At 42.2% G+C, this 26,278-nt stretch overlaps 1 protein-coding gene across 2 annotated transcripts in view; it reads left to right on the top strand.

Annotated features, from left to right (window-relative positions):
• CABLES1 (Cdk5 and Abl enzyme substrate 1) overlaps positions 1-26,278 on the top strand; it is a 70,762-nt gene that overhangs the window by 8,894 nt on the left and 35,590 nt on the right. For both annotated transcript variants that reach the window (XM_086890386.1, XM_086890385.1), the window contains exon 2: positions 24,834-24,905. In XM_086890386.1, coding sequence (XP_086746512.1) covers positions 24,834-24,905 — 72 coding nt within the window. The remainder of the gene's footprint in view (positions 1-24,833; positions 24,906-26,278) is intronic.

Raw genomic sequence — 26,278 nt, 5'->3', positions numbered from 1 at the left:
ACAGCTTCACCAGCCTGCTTCAGAAAGAGGTCTGCTGAATTAGGGTGCATGGTGCTGGAGGAGGGGAGAGCAGAGCCTCTCTGCCCCAAGGAGACAGGATGCCTTTGGCACTCAGGTATGGCCCCTGTGGCGGCTGGAGGGTCATCTGGTTTCATGCAGTACCCCCAGCAGATACAGGGATGGAGAATGGGGGATCCAGGAGGTGAATGTCACATAAAGCCCTTTGCCTTCAGGCCAGCTCATAGAGCTCTCATTGCTCCCTGTTCACAGGGACATGTTCTAGGAACCTGCACTCCCCACTCCACTGTACTCAGCCTGTGTGAAGGGTGTAGGGTAGAGCAGAAGCCAGATGTCAGCTGTGGTTTGAAATGCATCTGGAAAATATCTTTCTGGGGTTTTAACTCACCAACTTTATTCCTTATGTTTTGTCAAAATTTTATTTTCCTGTTGCTTTTGCGCCTCTGTTAATACCTACAGATCCAACATAAGAGTAGATTAATTTCCTCCTTTTCCAGTCAAGGCTGCAATCAGCTACACCCAGACAAATACAGGGTGACAGAAGTATTGCCCACGTGTCCTTGGGGTGTGGTGGACATGCACAACAGGGACTAAAGTCCTCATTAGGTGACAGCTACTTGAAAATGAAGACACCCATCTTGATACCTGGGACATGGGTGCAGTTGAGGAGGTTTGGTAGTTACAGGCACGCTTCGTAGTTCCCTGAATTTAGTTAAGTGAATGACACCGTTTCTGACTGCAAAACATGGAGACGTTTTTTGGATAATATGAAGAGAGGCAAAACAGCTTTCAGGTGTTACAGTGCAAAGTGCAGTTTAATTGCTTAGGTAGGTGAGTTGTGCAGGTGCTGCATCAGGTTATATAAAAAGGTGGGGAAAGATCTTCGTCTGCTGTTAATAGCCTTGGAACTGTGGCCTTTAAAGCACAAAGGGTTGCTTTTATATTTTTAAAAATGGAGTTTACATAAACCTTTTTCTTCAGCGTTGTGGAACCTCCTTAATTATATGAGGCTGTTTTCCTAAAGCAAAACTGGGTTTGATTTTTAATTGGTGGTGTTCACTGCTTTGTAGAATCCCATTTTTTAAGCATAAGCTAATCCAGAAGTGGCAGCTCAGAGGTGGTTGCTTAAAGAGGCAGATTTATTTACAGCAGAACACAAAGTGCCACTGTCAAATACCTCCATTGTGACCTTTGAGATTTATTTGGAAAATCTGTATTTTTCCATGTGCATGACTTGCCTCAAGATAAAATATTCTTCTATTTTAAAAGGCACTCCAGGTACTGCAGAACTCAAGAGCAGCTTCACAAGTAGCAAGTGTCTGCACACATTTGTTTTAAGGAACAGACTTCATTGTCTGAATTGCTTCTGTTTGTTTTAAAGAGATTATTAGAAATACTTGTTCCTTGTTTGTTCATTAGTTTCCTTATTGATGTAAGGCTATTCAAGTCAAAGACAGTGCTAGGGTGCAACAGGGAGCAACTTTGAACAGACACGTTTGAAAATAAACACTGCAAACTGTATGAATTTGCCAGCACCCTTAAACAGGCAATTTCACGGCAGTATTTTCTGATGCTGTCGTCATGCTCTGTGGGAAGGTTGAATAAATGATGTGAATGGAAATCTGTATTTTCTTGCAGTCTGTTTGTGAGCTCGCAGGCTTCCTTCTCCTGCAAGATGCAGAGTTGCAACAGGAGTGAGGATGTTTTTTCCAGTGCAAGTGCCGGTGCTGTGCTCAGTGCTGTACAAAATGCCATTACACCTCCATATTCCTTAGGGGATAAGCCCCAAGCCCATGCCCTGTTTAGTGCAATAGGGCATTGCAGAAGGGTGTGGGTTGTAATTGGAATTTGCTCCCTTGGGGAGGATGGGCTGAGAGCAAAGAGGCTGGCATGAAAAACCGCTTGTAAGCCACTGCCTGTCTGCAAAGATCAAGGCACCTGAAAACGAACAACCTCTGAATTAATTGCAGGGTTGCTCAGGTACAAATGAGAACAGGATTAGGCCTGTCTTTTCTATTTTAAGTGCAGAGGTACTATTTCCAACCCGTTGAGCGATTGCGTATCTTGAATATCTTATGGGATAAATGAATGCGATAGCAACAGTAAAGGGTGGCACGGCCTTTTGTGTAACTGGCACTTGCCTTGCAGTTGTTGCAGTTCTTTGTTTTGCATGATTCCCCAGGAATATTTCAACGTGCTCCTGTCTGGTTTTTTGTTTATTTGTTTGTTTGGGGGATTTTGTGTCATTTTCATATGTTAGAAGAGACTATCTTTTGGGAGGCTCTTGATCCTCACATCCACTTTCCCAAGATAAGGGGTTATGGTAGTGAAAACTTGACTTCAGGTCCCTAGGGAACTGAGGAGGGATCTGGTTTTTTATTGGTCAGTCGTGGACTCTCTAGATTTTCATTTTGTAATGTGGTAGATTCTGCAAAAATGGATATTACTTTTCTTTGTTCAGTTGTTCACATTAACAGATATATTTCCTGTCTGTTTAGTGGAAAAGGTGAAACAGGAAAACCAAAATTTCAAAATTGTCTGTCACATGTTGATGGCAGTTTGTGAGCCTGATCAATGCAGAGGTCTGATGCCATACCCAGCATCGTTTTATCCTTGTCCAGGGCTTTTTTTAGATGTGAACATGCAGTGACTGAGGAAGTAGTGGTTTCTGTTCCTGTGGTCTGGCAAGGGGGGCTCATTTTTTTAATCAAAAGAAAATAAAAAGCCCCACTTTCATACAAAATATAGCTGATTTCCCTTTCAGTGGAAGCAATAGGGCAAAATTTTGCCAATGACTTCTATGTAAGTAGCTCTCAAATGTAACTTCATGCTTTATCCCTCCAGAGATTTGGTAGGGGGAGCCACACCAAGATTTTGCACAGAGGGGGAGGGTTGTGGTCTTCTCTTGGTGCTGCTGTCTGCAGCTTCTCACCCTTGTGAGAAACACCTTTGTGTTTCTTCCTTATCCCAGCCAGATGCAGGTGGTGTTTGGTGAGCACATATCTGCATTTATCTGCTCTGACCCATCCAAGCACAAAGCCATTCCCCCCTTTCCTCCGTGTTAGACAAGCTCATTATTGTTCAGGTCTGAGGAGGCAAAGGGTGACTGAAGCAAAACAGTACAAGTTTTGCATAATTTGTTTTTTTTTCCTGCTGCTGTGGGGGCCATGGCCCTCATATAGTGGCACTTTGTTCAACCTCCTTCCTTTGCAGAGACTTGTGGGAAGGACAGAAAATGCTGCGGGTTCTCGGCCAGTCAAAGAGACAGCAGCAGAAGTGCAATTCTGGTTCCATATCTGGACAGATTACTAACGTCCTGCTGCCTCTAAATGAAAAATAAAGGCATGTGAATCTTCTGTTTTCCAAATAGCTGTTAGCAAATCCTGCCAGGAGAGGAAATCTTCACGATTCTCATTGTTGCTCTGTCACAGGTAGCTGAGTGCTGCTGTGTTAGCACTTGCATCCCTCATTTTGCTTGTTGAATTTGTGGAGATGTTTTCCTGCCGTCAGGATCGAGTATCCCAACTACCACTGCTGGTAGCGCTACTCACTGCGCCGCAACAACACCTCTGGGGGAACCTCAGCATTGGCTGCAATCTCTATGCTCCCCCCTCCTCTGCTGCACTCCTGACACCTTCTTGCCCTGGAAAGCTTCACCACAGGCACGTGGTGGTGACCATCACAGTACCTGACCATCCCTTTCCTTGCTGACATTGTCCTGGCAGTCTGCGAGGCTGCGCAGCGCCTGTTGGAGCGTGGCAGGGGGCTGGAGTTGTCACTGTGAAAGCTTTGGATGTGCTTTTCTTCAAACAATAGCCATGTGCCTACATTATATTTGTTCTTATTAGTACAATCAAGGATGTTTATTCTGTATTCATAGCTGTATTTATTCTTTATGAGGTGCATGAATAAGTTTTTCCAGTTGCTAAAACACCGTTTTTTCCTGTCTAGAGCTGGAGCTGTTCTACTCCCAAATTTGTCTTCTGGTTTGTTTTTTTTTTCTTAAAAACCTTCAAAGCATATATGCTTGTTGTGGTTGGGTGAAAATTTAGTTCATATATTAAAAAGAAGGGATGCTCGCTCCTAGGGTCTCTTTCTGTATACCCCTTCTGTCTAGTATGAATACAGGAAAGATTTTGTATGCAAGCAAGCACAAAAGGATGCTGAACAGTTTGTCTTCATGTGCTGTTATATTGTCATCAGGATTCTATTTTCTGTGTTTTACTTACCCAGATATTATATATTATATATAATTATATACATTGTATAATACACATATATATGTATACATATATACACACTATTAGTACATTGTATATAATTTGGAAGCTTTAAATTACTAGAATTACTCTACGAAAATGTATGTTTCATGGGCTCCTACTTAAAGCAAAGAGAGAGAGATTTACAGATGTACGTTTACAGATGATAAAACGTGATGTTTGGCGGAGGATTACTGTTTCTTTAATTGCCTGTCTGATATTCTCCTTGGAAGATTAAGTATTTTTGGTAGCAGCTTTGTGGTCTGTACCCTGCTGGCTTAATATCTGCCATAAAATGATGTAATTGTTACTGGCGCAGGTAAAATTGAGCTTGTGTTCAGCTCCCTGGGAGGGTGTTGTGAATGGGAGACTGTTGTATATACATAATCCCATTAGTCAATATTGTTGCTCAAAATCCTTTTTTCTTTTTTTCCTTTCTCCTCTCACAACAAAGCTCCTAGGTCTGTGGTGAAGTGTTTTGCGACACATTTTTGAATGGGCCTTTTGCCCTGCATTCACTTCTTTAATGCAAGAAGCTTTACCAGGAAACAAGAATCTCTTTCTTCTCTGTCTGTGTTTTTTCAGCTTGGGGCTGTGATGTTGAATATGCAGACAGACACACAAGTCAGATGATCTAAGATGTGTGTTATTATGAGGTTATCCATTTCACATGATTAGTATCTGTACTGGAGTTGTTCGGTCTGCATTTCATGTCTGTGCCATCTAAATATGTCTTAATCCTTTTTAGAAGATAGTTTTTGTGTGTTTTAACACACCCTCAAGGCTGTTATAAAATAAATCTTGTATTATATTTAGTACCATCTCTTGAAAGAGGCAATTTTTAAAATTAGCTTTTGTCATTGATAAAAGGCAGTATAAAAATAGAGCCTGATCCTGCAAACACTTGCAGATATGTTCAGTCTTACTTTTCCAGGTAATTTGTTGCCTTTGGCTCATAAAGACATTGCCTAAAATAGTCAGATTGGAGCAGTTTTGTAGTTTGATTAGAGCATGAGCCCCATCAGCTGAGGTTTCTGCAGAAATGCATCATTAGTCAAGCAGTTAGCACCTTTGTTACGAATACTGAAGTGCGGGAGTTTTGACAGGATCAGAACAATTTATTGCTGTAAGTGACCTCTTTGCACTACTGGTCTGGTATATTTCAAAATCTGAGAGGGAAAGTTTGAGATGTTCTTGTAAACGATTGTGTGCAATTAGATTTTTTTTTCATGGCACTTCATGCTTTATGTTCTTTTTAATGTACTTAATCTAGGAAGACATGATGAGCTGCTGTCAAACTTTCCCCAGCTGGTTTTATGATTAAGGGTTTTGTTGTCTGCCTAATGCTGCTTATAGAACAAAGATTTTTCTGCCTCTAGGTGATTTGGGGCAATTAAAGGGATTAGTGGCCCCAAAGCAGAGGCTCACTGAAGCAAATATGTTCAAAATTCCAGGATTTTATTTCACAACCCAAAGTATCACCTTAAACTCCAAGAGTTGCTGGGTTAAGCCAGCACAGAGGTCTGCCTCTGCTCTCATATTACCCCACATTTAATTTTTTCAGCTTTCAGAAGTACACAGCTTAATTGATTGAATGGAGTAAGGGAGCCAGATGAATATTATCCATTTTCAGGGACTCAAACTTTATTTTCTTTTCTTTCTGCATAAGATTTTAATGTTTTTTCATGATGGTTGGAAGCATTAGCAACATTTGAGTCACATGACCTGATAAAGGGTCCCATGTCTCCTTTCCATTTTTGTGGCAGAGGAAGTTATTCCAGTATTTCCAGCTCCAAAGTCTTCCAATCTATGGTAGAGGCTTTTCAAAGTTAATGGATTGTTGAGAAGAAGTGGAGATGCTCAGCCTAATCCCCTTGCATTCTGCTGTTTTGACAAAGTTTCTAGCTCTCAAGATAAAAGAAATAAAAAAATGAAGGATGTAGCCCTAAAGAGCTACGTAACAGAAGGCAGAAAATAAGATTCATTAAGGATTCACAGAAATTCATGAATGTTTAATATGTTTTAGCTTTGTTTTTGTTGTTTAAACCGAGTCAGAGGTCTCTCATGCTTTCCACTTTCAGAGAACCAGCAATGAATACTGAATGCAACATACGCACGTGCAGAGTCCTTGTGTATATGTTTCTCATGGAGATGAGGCTCTCTGGAAAATGCTGGATATCACCATGGAAGTGGTAACAACTGTGCCCATCTCAGTGCTGCGTTTAGTGTCTGCCTTGGTCCTTGCTGTCATGGGAAGATGCAGCTGCTGGGGACAGCTCAATAGTGTGCCCCAGGAGTATGGAGGGCTGTCTGGGGAGCTGCCTCTGCACTGGCCTCTCCCACAGCAGGAGCCATGCTAAGGTAGATGTGAAACTGGAAAACAAGCCACCACACCCTAATGATCAGCAGTGTGGTTCTTGAGTTTAGAGGAGGAGGTGAAGAGAAATGCAAGGGGAACCAGGCATCCTTCTGGCTGCTTGTTCTCACATCCTCCACCCATCCAGCGGTATTTGAGGTTAGGGCCTGGACGCACGGACAGCTTTTGTTCTCTTCTCAAAGAAACTTGTTGTGCTGAAGTCCATCAGGAGGCACTTCTGATTTTATTTCTTTTTATTATTACATTTCTTTTTCAGCAAGGCAATTGCCTCCTGTTTCAAAAATGCTTTTCTTCTGTGGATGTGACCCAGGGGCACCATTGCCCCTCACAACGAAACCAGAGAAGCTGCTCTGGGGCATGCCAAATCCCCAGCAGGTCATTAACCTGTGGTGAGATGGGGTGTCACCTCCTGCTGGATTGAGCTGTTCAAATCCAGCTTGGAGCTTGTTCACAATTACCTGTTTTGTGGTCATACCGACAGCAGTGCCTGTGAGTAGCTCACTGCCTGCTCTTGCTGAAACTTGTCCCAGCAGCAGCTGCTCGCTTTGTGGTGGCTGTGGGGCTGACAGCTGCCCACAGTCCTGGCTTTGGGGTATGAATCCAGCTGTGTGGTGTCTGATTAAAATGCCTGGGTGTGGTTGACTTGACAGTCTTTGACAATAACACGTTTACTGCCAACAGTAAAAGAACCTTGAAAACTGAGCAGTGGCACTGCAGGATTGTGCCAACACGTAATGTCGGGATGGGACAAACAGCTGCCTCTTGAACCTGTGAGCCTTATTTATAAGAATTTCTCTCCAATTGTTGCCGTAATCCATGAGTTGAAATAAAGTCTTACCTCCTCTCAAGTATTCAAGAAATCAGGCAATTCCACGGCCAGCTTCCCAGTGCATAGCCTGGGAGGTTGGTGTTACTGAATTTCTTTTGAGTTTCTGATTTTTTATGTATGTGTGGTCTGTCAAATCTTTTGCCCATGGAGTCAGAAGATAGAGTGAGCATCTTTGAGATCAAGATAAATATTTTTGAAATTGAAGACTTGGTTCTTTACAAAGTTTAATGGGCATTTTGTTATGCTCTGGAGTAGTTCACTGGGCTTCAAATGGGAATTAAAACTAAATGCTGGGAGTGACAGTTGTCTTTGCACAGGTTTCTGCAGCCCAGCAAAAGATGCTGCTTCAGCTTCCCAGCAAAACTGGCACTGACAGGGTAGATGATTTGCAAGAGTAAAGGAGAGTAAGGTTTTTTGTCCATATTTTTTCAGGACAGAGGAAAAGAAAGTAGCTCCTGTTACACTCTGTGTATGAGGTGGAGATCAGATCTTTCAGGAGAAATACCGGGTTGGGAAGGGGAAGCAGCTGTTTCCTTCTTCCTCCCACTTTCCTCCTCACTTCCCTGTCCTCCCCCATAGCTAGGAGGATCTCAGAATGCTGCAGAGATTTGGGCTCAAGATTTATTTTGTGGTGAGGTGTGGATTGTGAGAGAGGTTGGATACGGCTTCACGTGATTTTTCCTGCATTTGCATTAAGTGCAGAGCTGGGGGTAACATTCCTGCAGCCTGCCCTAGAGAGGGAGGCTGTGGTGGTATCATCCCTGTGTTGCCCTGGGAAACTGAAATTTCATTGGCATAAAAGAGTGTCTCTTGACTGTTCCTGTTTGAGAATAGGATAGATAATTTGGTGCTTCCTGGTGAAACCTTGCCACCTCCAAGCGTTTGACTACTTTGCAAAATACTTGGAAACTTCTTTTCTTTTTTCCATTTCTGTCCTCCAATGGCTTCTCTGACAGCAGTGGCAGAATACCTCCTGCTCCTACTCTAGTTACAGCCTGGAACTAGCGCCTGGAACAATTTCTAGAGAATAAAACTGAGGGGTAATAGAGGATAGAGAACAGCATGGTCACGCTCCATATGTTATCTGTGATGCCTAACAGAGCTTCTTTAATAGAAGACAGCTCTTCTCCACTGTCTTGGTGTTAGCAGGACACAATCCTACAAGAAAAAATACCGGATAAGTGAATATTAATGAAATCTGTCATTAATTATCACCAGAGCAGACTGTGGAGAATTGGGTTACATTTTCAGTGGATTTAAATATAACTTTGCTTATGCAATCCTGTTAAACATTGTTGAAGTATGTCACTGAGAAAGCTCATTATATTTGCTATATAAAGATTACAACTTTAGGGGGAGATTAAAGTTTTAGCAGCAGTTGCCATCTTTCTTGTGGTCACAACAGCGACCTGTTAAATGTGGAGCAGAGAGGGGGGGAAGCTGTGGGTAAGCCAGATTTTCTGTCTGTCTGGAAGCACAACGTTTAAAGCTGTTAAGCCAAACCAGAGGAAACTCTGTGAACTTTTTTTTCAATAATTCTTCATAAAGGAGGCATGTTCAAACAGTGGGAAACATTCTTTTGTTTTCCTGAGTATGTGTCTTTTGTATCATATGTGCAGATGAATATGTATGCTTCTGTGTATATAAAAAGAAAAAAAAATCTAGGTGAAACTTTGGCTTCAGGCAAATCAAAATGCTCCATTCCCCATGAAATAGGAGATTTTTTGATTTTGCTGTGAATAGCATCAAAAATAAAGGCAGAAAGTCAGAGTTGGGTGTACAAGGAGGCAGAGCTGCCTTGGCTCACAGCTTTGGTGTGCTGGGGTGTGTCTGGGGGGACTGATATGCATACACTGCCCAGCAGGGGATTTTATTCACCTCAGGCAGCGCTTGCTCCAACAAGTCATCTGCCAGTCTGAGTTAAAGCAATGTCTGCAGATCGATAGCTCTAATTAGACACAAGGCACCTGGTGTATCAGTGATTAAAAATAAGAAACATTATGCCCAGTTATTGTACTACTTGCTAGAAGCCACAGTATAATGATGGTACGTTTGCCATCAGATTAGGTCATGAAGCAGCTTTACTGCAGCTTGGAAAATTAGGATCAAAAATAGTCTTCTGATTAAAACTTGAGCTTTTGAAAGCTCTTCAGAGAAGAAAGATATGCAAATGCAGATGTATGGGAGAAATTAAGCAATCTGGATATGCATGATTCTTGAATTTAAAGAGAGTAATTGATGTAACCACTGTGCCACTTATTTCTCACAGTCACCCCATCTTAATACAATTAAATGAAGCATCAGAATGATCTGGAAATAAGTTGCCTAAAATACAATCCATAATGGCTCAATATATTAACATAGTGAACTTAGGAGTTTCTGTGGTCATGCAGATGTTCTGCATGTATCAATGTCAGCCTGCAACAGGAGTTTTCTTGGTTTAGATTTATGAATTTCTCCCACATTAAAAGAAAAACCAACATAACTTTATCACAAATTTATCAGCAGTCAAATAATTTCTCTTTGAAACAACATTTGCTTTCTGATATCATCAGGAATTGGTCTCCTCCTCCTTTGCCCTTTGCTGTGGCAGTCTGATTCCATCAACCTCAGGGCACCCGCAGGTCCCTTATGTCCTGTCAGGCAATTTTCAAACACTGGGATAAAAGAATGTTTCAACCTACAGAAAAAAAATAAGTCCCAAAGACTGGATGTGCTCAGTATTAGCCACAGAGATGTTTGCCATCTCTATCTGTTGAGCTTGAAGGAGACCAGCCTGTTTCCTGTGACTGAGGTTCTGCTTAGTGGCTGAGTTGAAGGAGGTACCCAGAGCCGCAGCGGAGGAAGGCATGAGGACAGCCAGCAGCTATGGGAGCAGCCTGCAGGAACAGTTAATCACTTCTTGTGGTTTGAGGATTGTTTTGTGCTGATCCCATTGAGGACAGCAGATCTTTTCCTCCCTCACAACACCAAAGAGAAGCTGATCACTAATTGTGTGCTTCCCTTACCTGGCTGGCTGCAGGAGACCTTCTGCTGGTGTGATGCAGGGGGTGGTAGATAGCTGAAGCAGCATGGCACCTTTTGGTCACAGCATCAGCTTATTAGTATAAGTGAGGCTGTTTTAAACCAATTTGAAGCTGTAGTTTGCAGGAGGTCTGTGCAGGGGCTGACCTTTACTTTGCTTAATCTTACTTTGATGTCAGGATGTTCTGCAGGTCTCTGAGGGTTAAGTTGTCCATGTAGTTTCTCTGCACAACAAGCCTGCAGCTGTGGGCTGTTCTGCATGTAAGGCATCAGAGTTTGATAAGTCTTGATAGTATTCACTATTTAAAACCTCATACCCATTTTAGCTGAAATTCAGCACCGTGTTCATTGACATCTGTTTAACTGATGTTTGTTTACACCTGGCCCCAGCCCAGTTTTGTATATTGAAAGTGATATAATATACATTCTGTGAAGCAGGTGTTGCCTGTTGTCTGTGATGTGGACTTGATTTATGCTGCTGACTAAGAGCCATGGTCATGGCGAATCCAGTTGCTGCCTTCTCCCTGTGCAGCAGCTCCAGAAGCCTGAACCACCTATGAGTGTGGTCTTGGAGAAGAGCAAGGAATTACAGGAGAACATAAAATCAACAGATCATACAAACAACCAGTGTCCAGCAGGATATACCCTGAGTTCAAACATGATGTACCCAAAAGTCAGAGGTCAGCACAAGTCTCGTGCTTATTCAGAAAATTGCCACAGGCTCAGCCGGAAAGAGCACTGGTCCCGGCAGTGAGCACACTCCCGCTGAGCTGGGGCAGTCAGATTCCCTTGCCTGTTTATCAGTGTTCCCAGGCTGAAAGGCTGATAGAAAGTGCTTCCTGATCAGCATGATAAATGGAATTTTGCATGATAATTATGTTTACAGCAGGACAGATGTACTAATAACACGTTCCCTAAAGACTTCAAATGAGCTATAAAAGAATCAAATCTCTGCTGAAAATGCTGGCAGCAGTATTATTAATTGTGTAAGTTACAGCTGATAATTGTCTTGTTTCATTTGAATGAGGCAGTCAGCTATTAATGGCTTGTGCTCTGTAGTACCAAAACAGCAGACTGCGCAAAATTTGTCAGTCTGGATGATATAGTTGTATATAAGCACTGCGTCCTAATGGACATATTCTGGTGGCTAGGGAAGAGAAGAAGTGTTACAGTTAATTTCTAATGCTGTTTCATCTTTTCCATCAAAATACTTGCTTGTGTGCCTTCAGGAAGAGAACTGGTTTTTCTTATCTACAAATTGTTTGATGTAAGACAATGCCTGCAGTAAAAAAACAAGCTCTCTTTGTGGTTATCGAGGATTGAAATGGAGAATGACTAATTAGCTGTCTTGTTCCACTTACCTCTTCCACAGTGGTGAAATGAATGAAAGTCTTACCCTTGTTTTTACGTGTGAGAGATCCCACTGTTGTGCAGATCTGTTACAGAGCATCCATAAGTGTGCAGTGGCATAGAGATATACACACAGGTGATAGAGACATGACCTGAAAATCTGTTAGTACTTACCAGACCTGATTTTTAAATTAGCAGTACAATTAATTTCAAATCGGAAATCACAGTAAGTATTGTACCAGGTTTACGGTTAAATAAAGATCTTGTAGGTAAGTAACCAAATTCAAAACCCCACTGCTACAAATTGAATTACTTTTCGTGACATCCTAATTCATTTGCATTCCCAAAGCAACGTTTCATTTCATCTTGGGTAAGTTGAGCTGCAGATAATATCCCAGAGGAGCACGGTTCTCGTAGTCCTAACCTACATCCATGCTCTGGCTGATTAATCTGTAAATCCTTCAAAATTTCTCTCCCCTGCTATTACATCAAAGCATGCCTGAGTAAAAAGCACGTGAGCAGAATCCTGAAATGTGTTCCCATAGCATGAGAAGGACTCTTTGTGTGTTTCATTAGGCAATACTTTGGGATTTTTTTTTTTATGGGGAAACAGACGGTTTGCTTTCTAAAGAGTGGGAGATGTGTTCCTGGGTTAGCAAAAGAGAGCTGATGGTCTGGAAAAACTGCCTGGAGATGCTTTGTAAAAATTGTCCTTGGTTCCTTGTGACCTTTCATCAACTTAATTCATTTCAAATGAGCTGCAAATTCATTGCAATTCATTGCAGAGCTTTAAAATTGCCACTGAATCAGATGACAAAGTGCGCTGTTTTATGTTATCAAGAAAAGTCCTCTGACTGAGGGAGGACTAGGCAATAATGCAACTCTGAAAAAAAGTCACAGACCCTTTGTCTCTAAAGGTTGCTGGTGGAATTGCAGAGATTTTAAGAAGAGAAAGGAAGGGGGAGACCAGAAAAACTAAAAGTCTTACATCCGCATAGGTTCTATCCGTATGCCTCTTCATCCCAGGGAAATGGTAATGTCATTGATTTGTCCCATGTAAATAGGCAGAGCCTTTAAAATCAAATATACCCATTTCTGTATTGGCTTCGTGGTTTTAATTCCCAAAGCCATTTAAAAAGTGCATGTATATAAAGAAATTAAACACCAACAAGAAAAAACACACACAAAAAAGGGATCTCCGCTACAGAAGAATTAAATACGTTTTTACATCTGCAGTCATGGCATTTGTCACCCAAAAGTCTGCCTACGGTTGTGGTTAGCATGGCTACAGTTACAGCCACAACACTACTCTTCCAGACCGTGGAAATCACTCAAACTAAATCATTTCAGACTAAGTCAGTGGACCACACCTCAGCCTTGAAAGAACCAACCACCACATCAGCTTAGGGTCCCATGCCAGGTGTTTTTCAGGTCTGGTGCTGGGATTTGTTCCTGGGCTTCCCAGATATTTGGAGACAGAGACGTCAGGCAGACAGCTTTGACTGCTGAGAAGATTTAATAAAGCTGAGTGGTGCTTTATGCCCTTCTGAATGATTTTTTAGTAAAGCTATTGACAGGGGGAAGTCCTTCATCGAATGTGGGATTATGGAGGCCATCCCTGCCTCTCCTGAGCCTCAGAAGAGAAGGAGGAGGGAGATGCACTATCAAACTGCCTGTCCTGGGACTTCACAGTTATTTTTAGACTTTTTGCCCCCACCTCCTGTGTGTATAGACGTCTGAAGTAATGTATGGGTTATATAAACTCACCATAGCTTAATGTTGTGTTGTTTGTTTGTGATGGGGAGAGCTCAGTGACTCAGGTCCTCCAGATTTCCTGTAAGGTCAGGGTGTGAGCCCATTCTCAATTAATCGTCTCTTCCAGGAGATGGGTTTGCAACTACAGTTAATTGTTGGTTATTTTGCTTTAATGATTGCTTTATCTATTTATTTGCTTATGTGCACTATAGACTAGATTAAATTGAGGGCTCAATACACATTTGAAGTGGATCACTGTGAATGCTGGGCTTGGTCAGCGAACTTCTACTTTTCCTCATTGGATAATGTGAATGCAACATATCTTTTGGATGTGCTGGCGAGAGCAAGTCAGGAATCATCTCTGAGGTTATTTGGTACAGCAATCAGTGCTGCTTTAAGGAGACTGCCTGCTCTTGCATCTGCCAGAGCTGCTGCCTCTGATCCTTCTGGCACAGAATGAGGAAACTGAGACAGGGGAATACGGAAAAGGTGAAATTTGTGTCTTGTGCTGCATTTTAATATCAGTCCCCTAAACTGTTTTTGGCCAGCTTTGTCACTATGAGATGCTATTTTATCATTCTGATAATACAAAGTATCAGTAGACTCAGTCTAACAGCATGCTCTGGCAATTTTCCTCACTTTGATGTGTTAATGAATCTGCTTTTAGAATAAAATATTGCAGCTGGAAAGGACCTGCAAGGATCATCCAGTCCAACTGCCTGACCACTTCAGAACTGACCAGAAGTTAAAGCAAGTTGGTACGAGCATTGTCCAAATTTCTTGAAATTTTTTGTGGGTTTTCTCCCCCCAGAAACTGATTGAAAACTGGTATCTCATTGCTGAATGTTTCCTAGCTGGCCAACTAGCTGGCATCCACAAAAATTCAGTTCTCCAATAATTACATAATTTACTAAGCAGGAGATTGCTCAGATCACATTTTATAACCCAACATTGTGACAGTATGTGGGGAATATGGGAAAATAAAAGGCCATAAATTTGGGAACCTTTCAAGTCTGCATATCCAGCTATTTGTAGGGTGGCAGAGCACCATGTGTTCCCTGAGTGAGTGGGGATGGTGCCCTGGAAAGAGGCTGTTTTCTGAAGAGAGTTAGGGAGGTGCTTTCTAGCCTCTGGCCTCTGCCAGTTGCTGTGTGTTCTCTTGGGGGCGTATTGATCCTGGGAAAGGCAGCTCCCCAGCCTGCAGATGTAGGCTGCATTTGCCAAGTCAATGAAATGTCCATTAGGGTGACTGCTGGGTACTCTCTGTTGTGAAAACAGGTGGGATGGGCTTCTTGGCCAGCTTCTCTAAATATTGGACACGACTGTACCTACCACACCTTAAAAGAGAGCAATGACACACCTTAAAAGAGAGCAATGACACAGCTACACAACCAAATGTTACCAGTGTTATGACAATTCCTGCAATACTTCCCCATTGGAAGTAGGGGGAAGCGAGGGTTCCTTGAGGAGATCCAGTCTCTTAAATGCCACCCTTTAAACCACAATTAGTCTTTGTGCACCTGTGATAGGCTGAACGATGGTGTTCAGTCTGTAGCTGGCTTTTCACCTTGCAGAACCAAATGTTCACAATGGAGTAAACTGGTTTTCTGAAAATATTTAAATTTTTATTAGAGTTCTGTATCAGGAAAGAGTAACTTCAGACAGGGAATGTAAGCCATGCTGAGCAAAGAACCTCAACAGAGAGAGAAGAAAATGATCTAACCCTCTGCTACCAGCAGAAACGCAGTGGCCAAGTAACAGGAAGAGGCTGTGCCCAGTCATGGTGGCAGGCATGGGGGAACAAGGAGGATATTTGCTTTTCCCAGGGTGAAAAATGCTGGGTGGCTCCAGGATTTGTCCCTAGTGAGACAAGCAGGGAAGAACTGAGCTCTCCCTCTGCAAGACTCATGTCCACAAGCTCATTGTTACATTGAAGCAGTTCTGCTGGACAGTAAGGATCTGCCTTTACCCTAATAATGAATCTTGTGGTACTGTGTTTGGAACGTGTTTCCTGTATTGCAAATATGTTCCTTAGTGTAAAGCATAAGCAAATGCAATATTTTAGGTAAATACATATTTTTGTACTCTAAGGCCTTTGGCATTGAAACTGACTGTGCATGAACTAACAAGCAACAAGGCATTAATTCCTATAGATTAAATAATATTTAAAACTGTGGCACTGGACTGTCTCATCACAGATATCAAAAAGTTAAGATGTCTAAGCCATCCAATATGGCAACTGGTCTCTGAACAATATGCATAGGTTTGGTCTTCAGCCATGAGTGGCCAGGGAAAGCAAGGGCCTTGACTCTTGGGTATGTAATGAGATGCTGGGAGAAGTGGCTGATCCCAAGGGAATGTGTGGCAAAGTACACACCAGTAAACGCTCAGATTGCCACCACCCATGCTGGCATTCGTATCTCATGCCCAAAGTGCCTCATGTTAATAAGCTTTCTCCTATTCGTTTGTTCTTTGTGCCCTGCTCACACAGGGGACTTTTCTTTCTCTGTCAAGAACTCTATCCAGACCATTCACAGTATCTAGGATATATTCTTTTAACAGTGCAATTAATTGTATGTTCATGTCTCTTCTAAGAATATTAAGATGTAGGATTGTGGAATATGTTCTCCCCAATAGCACATGTGTGTCTGGAAGAGAGACAGGGATATGAGGTTGGGATGTAGGTAACCTAGAAACTACCTCATATGAAAGAGGAAAAGCATGGTTATGCTGGCTGGAATTAAAGTCTTTTTTTCAGATGACTTAGCAGTGCATGTCTGTGTTCTCACATGTTCTAATATCTACTGCATATGGCCTTGACTTGCAAGAGAGTTTCTTACTTAATTACAGGACTTTGGGTGTTGTGGAATGCAACATTTTGTTATTTGATACTTGCACATACTCTGGCAATGTGTGATTTTCTCAAATACTTGGTTTAAATGATGCCTAATTGATGCTTCATTTCCCTGGGATGTGATATTTAAGGGGAGACACTACTTTTGAACAGAACTAAATATTAATTGTTTTGCAATGCATAGAGTTTTATCAGGGATAAATGATGCATGAAGAATCTGTTAGATTCATGTTAATCCAACGAAGGCTATTAGGGCGTGGGTTTTACTGCAACAAAAGGACATAAAGATGGACAGTTTGTATGTTCTTTACAGTGTTATTGTATCTGCTTTGGCAAGCATCCTTGTTTTCATAAGGTCAGGTGATTAATCTTGTTGTTTGCTTCTTTCCTAGTTTTGAATGACTCTAATTAAGCCGATGCCCATTGATGTCTTACCATGATAATGTGTGTTAGATTATGAGGTAATGGTTGTTCTGAAAAATATAGTTATTCCAGTGTTTGGGCATACTCAGGATAAATCACTGCATAGAAGCCTTCTGAAAGCTATCACACTGCTGCAGTCAGTAAAGTGAAGACAGTGAATCTGTAAATCATTGGTTAAAGGTAACAGAATGTAGATGTTTGGCATTTTGGCATCTTTGAGAGCTCTGCTGTCCTTAAATGAATCTTACTGAATTGTGGCTGTAGCTCCTCATTAGGGCTCGGGCAGAGCCAACACTCTGAGGACTGGGTGCAGAGGCAGCTGCCTGCAGAGGGAAGATAGCATCACTGAATCATGGAATCATTTAGATGGCCTTTAAGTTCTCTGTGTCCAACCATTAACAAGCACTGCCAAATCCACTACTAAACCATGATGGTAGGTTTCAAACAAGATACATCTTTGGAGAATTTGGAATCCTACCAGGGAAGGTGAAAATTAAATGTTTCCCAGAGTTAACAGCTTGTAGTGATTGCTCTTCTGTTCTCCCTAGACTAAACCCTGGGAGTTTCTTTCCTTGCTAGAAATTTCTTGAAATCGTGTCTTCTAGAAGGACTGATAGTGTGTCAAGTTGAATTGTGCATGATGCTAAAAAAGCCCAAAAGTCCAAAAAGTCCTGCTCTACCATACCTTCTGTTTTTCTGCACAGTTGCATGTACACATTCACACTATACAAATGTTTTATCAGTGAACAGCTTGCTACTCAACACTTGTAGTGGAAGTTCCTTATCTCTTTGGAGTGCTGGTAATCTTAATTTTATATTTGATTTAACCAGACCCAGATGATCCCTCTGGGGTATTGGGACAGGGCTGCGCTAGAATTTTGTGTGCTGTTTGAAGGATCATGTGTGTAAAGCTACATAATCATGTGAACAGAGCATTGTGTTGCATTGTGAAAGGTCAGTGGGATACTTCAGAATTGACATGTTTTTCTTCATTGTTTCTTAACTTCTTTCCTCATTCTTACTTAATTCTTACTTACATCCTACCTCTGGGATGGCAGTGTGTTTTTCGCATTGCGATGTTATGTGCAGATGTAATGCTGCAGGAGGTAGCAGTTCAAGTACTGTGTATTTCAGAGCTTCTGCCTCGGATATTGTAGGAGGATGAGGCTTGGAGAAGGAGCTGGATGACAGTATAGATAAAATACTGAGTGCAGGGGGTACCCCTGGTTTAGGAGGAGTGTGTAGAGCCATGTTCATACCATAGCTCTCCTGTCATCTCTTTGTTTCTGTCCATCTTCCTGCTTATGCCCAAAAGGTTGATGGAGACTGTGGAGACATTTGGCATGGCATGGCATCATTCTCCTACTTATCACTAGATTTGAAGGTCTGTCTCCTTGCAGTGCATTTCCCAAGAAAGGAGGTTGTTGAGTGTCCTGCTACCTGAGGATCTCTGCTTCAAAGACTTTCTTCACAGCCCGCTGCAGAAAGCTGTGGTCTTAGACTGTGCTGGCATCCTGCCTGAACATAGGTGACAGCTAAATGGAGGGCTCTCAGTATGTTCTCTGTGTATTTGGGTTGGGCTGCTGAATTAACAAAATAACCCATTTTCAGCATGTGCCAGATGATTTTAACTCCCATTGTGGGCAGCCTTGACAATACACTGCGCAGTGTGGAAGTCCTAAATGGAGTTTGATGTTCTTTGCAGATAATGCCTCTGCTGTGTAATTATGATAGCACACAATTAAAAACGGCTTTATATCACTTTGGATAGCTCCTGGAAATTCTATTTCCCTTAATAATTTTCAATAGGCTCAGGGTTTGTTTTTCCTGTGTTTGTCTTCCTGTAATATTGGCAAAAGATAGGAAGAAAACGAGCTGGGACATAAGAATCCCAGTAAAAACTTCAGAGGGAGGGTGAGAGGTGACTCATTAGCGGGTCTTTCATCTGGGTTCATGCTGGGACATGAAGTCAGGGGTCAGGAAGTGAATGGGGATTCGTTCACAGCTGATGTCTTGTATAATATTTCAGCAGAGTGTATTAATTGTCACAGCTTTGCCTGGGAGTTTGGGCAGAGGCATTCAGCCGGCAGGCTGAGGAGGAGTTGGACAGAAGTGGCATTTAAGTTTCCCTGGAGTGAGAAAGGGGCTGGAGCTGCTGGGGATGGGGCATAGCCTGCCTCTGGCAGCTCTGCTTAGACCTACTCCTGTGGCCCCAGAGTGGGGAGAGAGCCAGGAGCTGTGCTTCTGTTTGTACCCAAATCCATCTCCAAAGGAGTTAGGGAAGAGAATGGACTTACTCAGAATAGCCTGCAAGATATCTTTGTAGCCATAATATTATAATATAATACATACATACATACACACACATATATATATATATAATATTTATTTATTTATTTTATATTTATAATATATATATTTAAATAAATATATATTTATTTACTCTAGTGGGTTTTTATTCATTCTATTACATGGAAGATCTAATCTTAGATCTCACTGAATATTCTCCTTGTTTTCCTTTTACTGTTCAAGCCATTTTGGTGCTAGAAGGAACAATATGAAGTCCAAATGAAAAAACAGCCCTAGTGTTGCTGTTCCCATAGAAGATCAAGGTGATTCTCTGCCTGGATTGACCTATGGGAACTGCAAGTCCAAGAGTATGTTTTGGTAGTTCCTCAGGGAGTGCTTGCAAAGGACAGGTTGGCTTTTGAGCAAGACCTCTTTGAGTCTGGAGCTGGCACCTTGCAGAGGGTGGATGGATGCAGAGGGAGACCCTTCACTTAAACCTCTAGGCAGGCCCCAAGGTATCCTTACAGGTATCCTGATCTCATTCCCAATCACTCTAAGTTTTATGGTTACTTTCTTTCCACTCTCCTTCTGCACCTATCCAGGGTAGTGTTTCTGTGTGTAAGACACATCTTTCGTGATGAAGGCACAGTGGAAATAAAGAATCCAACATTTTCAAAGTGTCAAGCGGTCCTGTGCTTTTCTGATGCTTCCAAGCCACATTAGTATAAACACAGCTGTGAGCAGAAGGTAGTAGCCCAGAGGTTTCTGCCCCATGATTCTTGCCCATTTTGCGTGGCCACCTGAAGGGAAGAGGTAGCCCAGTGGACATGGGAACTGCCAGCAGTCCTCAGTTCTGGAAATGCCTTTGTCCTCCCAAGTTCTCCCATCACTGTTAATGCAGCCAGCAGGTGTTTGGTTGATTGGCACTTGTGTGTCCCATGTCACTGCATCTCTGAAGGGATGCAGTTGTTCCAGACAAAGGGAAGAAGCTTGTCCTGCAGGGGTGTTTTTTGTTCTGGGAGCCAGCAGCACCCACACTGCTGGCTTCAGTTGTTACAGGTTTGTAATCTTAACAGAAGCGGGGGAAAAATGACACCCCTAACTTTCACAGAAATTAGTTGTATTTAAAATGCAACTTTTTCTTCCTGGTTTTGTAGCTGTGCTAGAAAGTCATTACACATGGATTTATTTTTCCTTATCTCTTGGATTATCATTGGCTTTCTTCCTTCCTTCCTTCCTTCCTTCCTGGATGAATTTATCCAGTGTTCTGATTGCAGCTCCTTCTTTTTTTTTTTTTATCACCTGCTAGACAGCATGTGGCTTAAGATTTTGTATGTTTAACATAACTGAGCTGAGTATTTTGCAGCAGCTGAGAGCGAAGATAATATTCCACTGATAGATGGGGTGGTTATGGTAAATATATTTGCAGTCTACTTGCTTTGGCTATATGCAGTTTTGGTTACACACCTGCCTTATTTCATTTTTCCTTGTCTATAGTTTCTTTTTTTTGCCCTTGTATTTTATATCATTTTTGCAATGTATTAATCTGACTTTGGAGAGGGGAAACAAAGACAACATTTTATCTTTTAAGAAACTTCCACGGAGATTCAGACAGCTGGGCAAAGATAAATCCAGTATGCGAGCAGGGTCATGAGTACCTTAGAAAACAGCCATTTAAAATACCATGGCATCAAATGTCTCTTTAGTTTGTTTCTTTGCTCTGCACTTGGAATTTGATTGCAGGGTACTAGTTATTTCTGGGCACATGCACAGGGAACCAACAGCAAGGAAACAGACAAAAAATATTTTAGATAGGTGTTTAAGGGAAAGTGATACTACATGGTTTCTAAACAAAATAAATCTGTAACTTGCATGAGACCATGACCATTGTCCTACAGGGGCTGACCATTAGAACGAGGAGGTCACCATCTTTCCAGTGCTGACCTGCCTTTTTCTGTGTGTATGCATTGGCTGTGGGGAGTGAGGATGAGTTTAGTAATCCTAGAATGTGATCATTAAACTAGGAGGAATTTTTTAAGGCTTTCTGTGAACTAGCAGAAATTAACATTTTTATTGGAACATCTTTAAATTGTTTATTAAGGGCAATTGTATTTTTGTGTGTTAGTTGACTGGCATTTACTCTACAAAAGTTTTAAAGCATTTTATATTGAATTTGCATCTGCTTAGAGACTTACCCAAAGCCTGAATCCTGTGTGAGTCACGTAGTGCTGTTTTGTTTTGTTCTGCATATGTTCTTCCTTCACAATACGATTTTCCCATAATTATTATTGAAATAGGGCATTTTTAAATACAAAAGAGGTATCAACACAGCTTTATATCAGAATGATAGTGATGTGTGATATAAAACAGTTTGGGTTATTTCAGTGCAAGTGTCTACATACACCAGCTGCTATAGCATGAAAATCAATTTTTGAAAAATAACCCTTTTAGGAGTTGTATAGACAAACCATGGCTGCTTGCCTGAAGAGAGAAAGATGATTAATTTAAATACTAAACACAGTTGAGGTGATTAATTCTTAATGTAGTTAATGAAAAAGTGATTTTTCTTGTATTCCCTGGAAGATCCTTTCAAAAGCTTTGCTTTCCCAAAATCGTTTTTTGTCCTGTGTGTGTGGCACAGGATGTGACTTTGTTCACAGCAGGTAGATTCATTAGTTGGCATTTCTAGTATAATATCCAGCTGTGCAAAGCTTATAAAATACTGGTATTTAGGTCATCTTAATTAGGCCTTGAAATAAAGATTTAAGATAAAGTGGAATAATTGCACATCCTTCATTGCAGCTGAGCTTCTTCAGTGAAAAGAGGGTGTGATTCCTGGACAGTATGAACTGATTTCAACAGAGCTGTTCCAAATCCGCCTCTCCTGTGCTCCTTTGACAGTGCTGAGAGTTGAAGTGATTAAAACTAATAATTCTGGGGAGAGGTGAAAAATGTGGCAGTTTTCAGCTGGGTTGGGGGCTGGGCTGGATATCCTTGCTCTCACTGCTACCAGTACCTTTTATTTGTGTTTTCTTCCTTTCTTCCTGGATGGATTTATCCAGAGTTATGCTTTTACTATGTCCCATTGGGGAGGGAGGTCAGGTATCAGTGCTCCTCTCCCAGGTTTGGGTGAACAGAGAGCTTCCCCCACTCCTTTGTGCAGACTCACTTGTCACGTAAGGTACCCTACAAAACACTACAAAATCAGTACTGGTGAAAATCGGTGCGAGGCCTTTCACACCAAGAGGGGTGGCAGTGATTCCCATCCAGCCTATGTGAGGTTAGCAAGCAAAAGTCAGGAGGCAGCATCCCTGGTGCCAGGTTTAAAAGCTGAGACCAGCGAGGGAAGCCAGAGGATTCCAGCAGGCAGCTGGATGACCAGCTGGTGAAATGCAGTTGTGTGTGTTCCTGCCACCCAGCACATCTGCCTCAATGACAGATGCAAATGTACGATCTTCAAACCTGTGCCTGGCAAACTATCATCAATGAAGTTGAGGATGGTGCATAACTTTGGGCAAGGAGACTCTTGGAAAAAGGCTTCAGTTTCAGCTGGAATATGCACCTGGTGCTGTACCAAGCACCTGGCATCTACAGCATGACTAATTTGATAAATTTAATATGAAGAAGGTGGCGAGGTTGTACCGCTGTTTATCTCTCTTTGACTAACAACATGCCAAGTATGATTTTGGTGTTGTAACACCGCAAGATGGGAGCATGCCATTATTTGTGTTATTAAGCTAATGATGTATAAAGAGGTATTAAAGAGCCAACAGCTATCATCTGCCACCTCATCTACCAGTGGTGCTGGTAGTTGAAACTTCCAGCTTTTTCTTATGGATCAGTGAAACAAAAGAAGGAGGAGGAGCTCCTCCTGATCTGAATTTCTCCCAGTAAGAGCATCCCTGTGTCCTCTCTGACTATGGATGGAGCTGTGGGAGCACCCATGGGTGCAGGAGGCAGGTGTTTGGTCTCTTCTTGTCTATGCCAGCACATCCTGAAATGCAGACTTTTTTTTTTTTTTTTTTTTTTTTTTTTAGCATTTTGAAGGTGTATCCTATCTTGCACCAGATCTTCTAAAATCCTAGTTTAGACAAAGCCTGAGGAGATTTAGGTTTGCATATTTTTCCTAAGAGGATTATACTTCACACTTAATTGATCTAAAAATTGTTTGAGGGGTTTTCTATGATTTTCTAAGGACTAAAGAAAAAGCTGTGTGCACATTCAAATTGTCCTGACATGCGTTGTCTGTGGGAAAGTGATAGAAACTGGGTGTTTGAATTAACAACAAATGGAATGATTGGACCTCAGGGTTATTTTGAACTGAAAAACATTTTGGTAATCAGATTTGCAGCACGGCTGCAGGAACAGTTGTAGCAGCACAACTGGAGGGGCAAGGAAATTGCAGGAAGGATTAGAAATTGCTTACACTGGCATCAGAGAAAAACAATTTATTGTGAAAATACAGCCCAGAAATGAATTAATGAGCAACTTTCCAAGCATATAGGGGTGCTCATGACATTCTTGAAACTCTTTGCTTGCAGGTGAAGGGAGTAAGGCAGCTCAGTGGGAATTGGGCAAGAAACAGTGATAGTCTTTGAGGACTTCTATCGCTCCTACTGGTGAAGTCACTGGTGAGGTGCTCTGTGCCTCAGCCATGGCCCTGGGATCAATGGGTGCTGGCACAGCTCCTGCCAGCCAGGTGCTGGGGCACAGTGCCACGGCTCTGCTGGCTGCTGCAGCTGTTTTGACGCCCATCAACGACGGAGTAGTTTCAATGATTGCCAGCTTAATTTCTCTTTATGTGCCTGCGGGTGGGCCGTGTCTTACACAGTCATTCTTGGTATTTACGGTGTTTTTTTGGAGGGTTGGGTGCAGTCCTGGTTTTGTGCTGCTGTCTGGGTGTTTGGAGGTTGTGCAGCAGTAATTGCTGCTAAAAGAAAGTCTGTACTGGGGCATCCCTGCCTGCTAGAACAGACAGAAAACCTGTAATGCTAAGATTTCCATAATTATTTCTTTGAAGGTAGAGGAAGGATGTGACTCAGACACAGGAAAATGGTTTAAAACAGAGCTGAGCTCACCTGTGCAGCTCATGGGGATGGTCAGAGCTTCTGTTTAAACTGCTGCTTTATGAACAGTGTTGCTGGCACTGTCATCTTTCATGTCACTTCAGACATGACACTCCTGACAGGGGTGAGGAGATGGACATCATGGAGAAACAAGTGGCACTTGCTTGGTAGAAAGTACAAGGGGCAAAGAGAAGTGTCCCCAGTGGCAGTGTGAAGGACAGGCAGTCTCTGTGAATCTATGTCTGCATTATTTTGTCAAAGCTCTGTACTTGTAGCACTGCCAACTGTACTGCAGCACATGTGGGACTGTGTTAGATGAGTGTTAAACCCTTGAAGGAAGGGGAGCACAAACTGAGGAGGAGCTGTTGCGAAGCTGCAACTTCTGCTTGGCTGTAGCAGCTTGTATGGAGTAAGTTGGCTTCTGTGTGGAATCAAATAGATTAAGATAAGCAGAATGGAACAAAATTTATTAATAACAAAAGGTATGGCTTGGCTAGTGAGGGGCATGATCTTAACTGAATAACAACTCTGAGGACTTTCTTGTGCCCTCTAATCAGCAGTGATGTTTTGTGTTCTGCTTTCTCCGCAGACGTCGGCTGATCTCCCAGCGATCTTCTCTGGAGACTCTGGAGGACATTGAGGAAAACGCCCCACTGCGGAGGTCATTTTATTTACTCTCTCTCTCTGGCTTCTTGTCTGTAAAGCACGTGCATGGGCAGGCTTGCTCTCCCTCCTCATGTTGAAAAGTAGCTTCATATTGAGATATTCCTCATAGCGAGTGAAAGTGTTGAAACTCCACACGCCCTGCGAGGTGGTGGCTGATAGGAATTGCACATTCCCTGGCTTTAGGTCATTAAACAAAAAGGCAGTATTTAGATGAAATGTCAGGAATTAAAATGCCAGATTTGATTAATAGAAAAGTTTAGTTGGCACCAATAGGAATGACTAGCCCCCAGTCAGTAGTACCCTAACATCTGTGGTACATTTAAAAAGTACGTAGAGATGGTTTACAACAATAAGTTTTTGAAGGCTAGTATTTTTAGTGAAGTTTTACTATTTATTCTCTCAGCACAAGCAAGCTTATTTTGTTTACCAGCATTACTGTCTGCGTGTTGGCTGGTAGGTTTGTGACTGCTACCCCACTAATAAATCTGCTCCCATCCTTGTTAATAGTGGCAGCTTCAGTGCGGTTTGATTTGTGCATCTGGGAGACCACAGCTTCCTTGTCTGGGGACCACAGTAATTAGTCGCTAGGCAATCCTCTGGGGTGATGGAAAATGGAGCAACTGCTTAACAGTTCAGAAACTGGCTGGTCAGTAATCTGACCAGTGCATGGAATGCTTCCAGGTCAGCTGTTCAGCAAGACGGCAGCCTAAGTTTGACAGCCTCTTTATCTTAGGACCTGTAATTCAGCTGGTTTATATTGGTGTTTAGCCTTGTTTATCCACATGCAGATTGGCTGTCTCTCCCTACCTCAAAGCAAAGAGTAGCAGAGGCTGTACCAATTGGCTTATTACCAAAGCTTGATTATTTTTACAAAGCTTACTGTTGCATGCTTACCAGCATGTTATGAATAGTTCCCATAAGTGATTCAAACATGTATAATTGGTAAAAGATATAAACAAAGTATGTTTCGCCAGGCAGCATTTTTACTTGCTAATTTGCAGAATTAGTGGTAGAATGTCTCTCTTGGTGCCATTTTCCTGTGGAGAAGCTAACAAGGCTAACTGCAATCAGAGGGTGAGGGAATCTTAAGGCCTTTACTAGCAGGAGGAAAGCAGAGGTGTCAGAGTGATGAGGTGCCCCTCTTAGGGTGTGCCCGTGCACCACGATGGCATTTGGGTACAGTGGTAGGGACTGGCATGGTGGCCTGTGGTTTCAGTCCAGCATAATGACCTCTTAGGTCTGAGAAGCTGCTGAACTCTGCCTGTGCTGGGGAGAAGATGGAAAAGATAGGTTAGGGAAGCTTAACACCAAGGGACTGTGCTGGTCCCATGCACCAGCAGAGGATGCTGGTCCTATGGGTGCCAGGAG

This window comes from Cyanistes caeruleus, chromosome 1, assembly GCF_971803275.1.
Source record: "Cyanistes caeruleus chromosome 1, bCyaCae1.hap1.1, whole genome shotgun sequence".
NCBI classification, from domain to species: domain Eukaryota; kingdom Metazoa; phylum Chordata; class Aves; order Passeriformes; family Paridae; genus Cyanistes; species Cyanistes caeruleus.
Note: the sequence above shows the minus strand (reverse complement) of the source record. Positions and strands in the feature narration are given on the sequence as shown.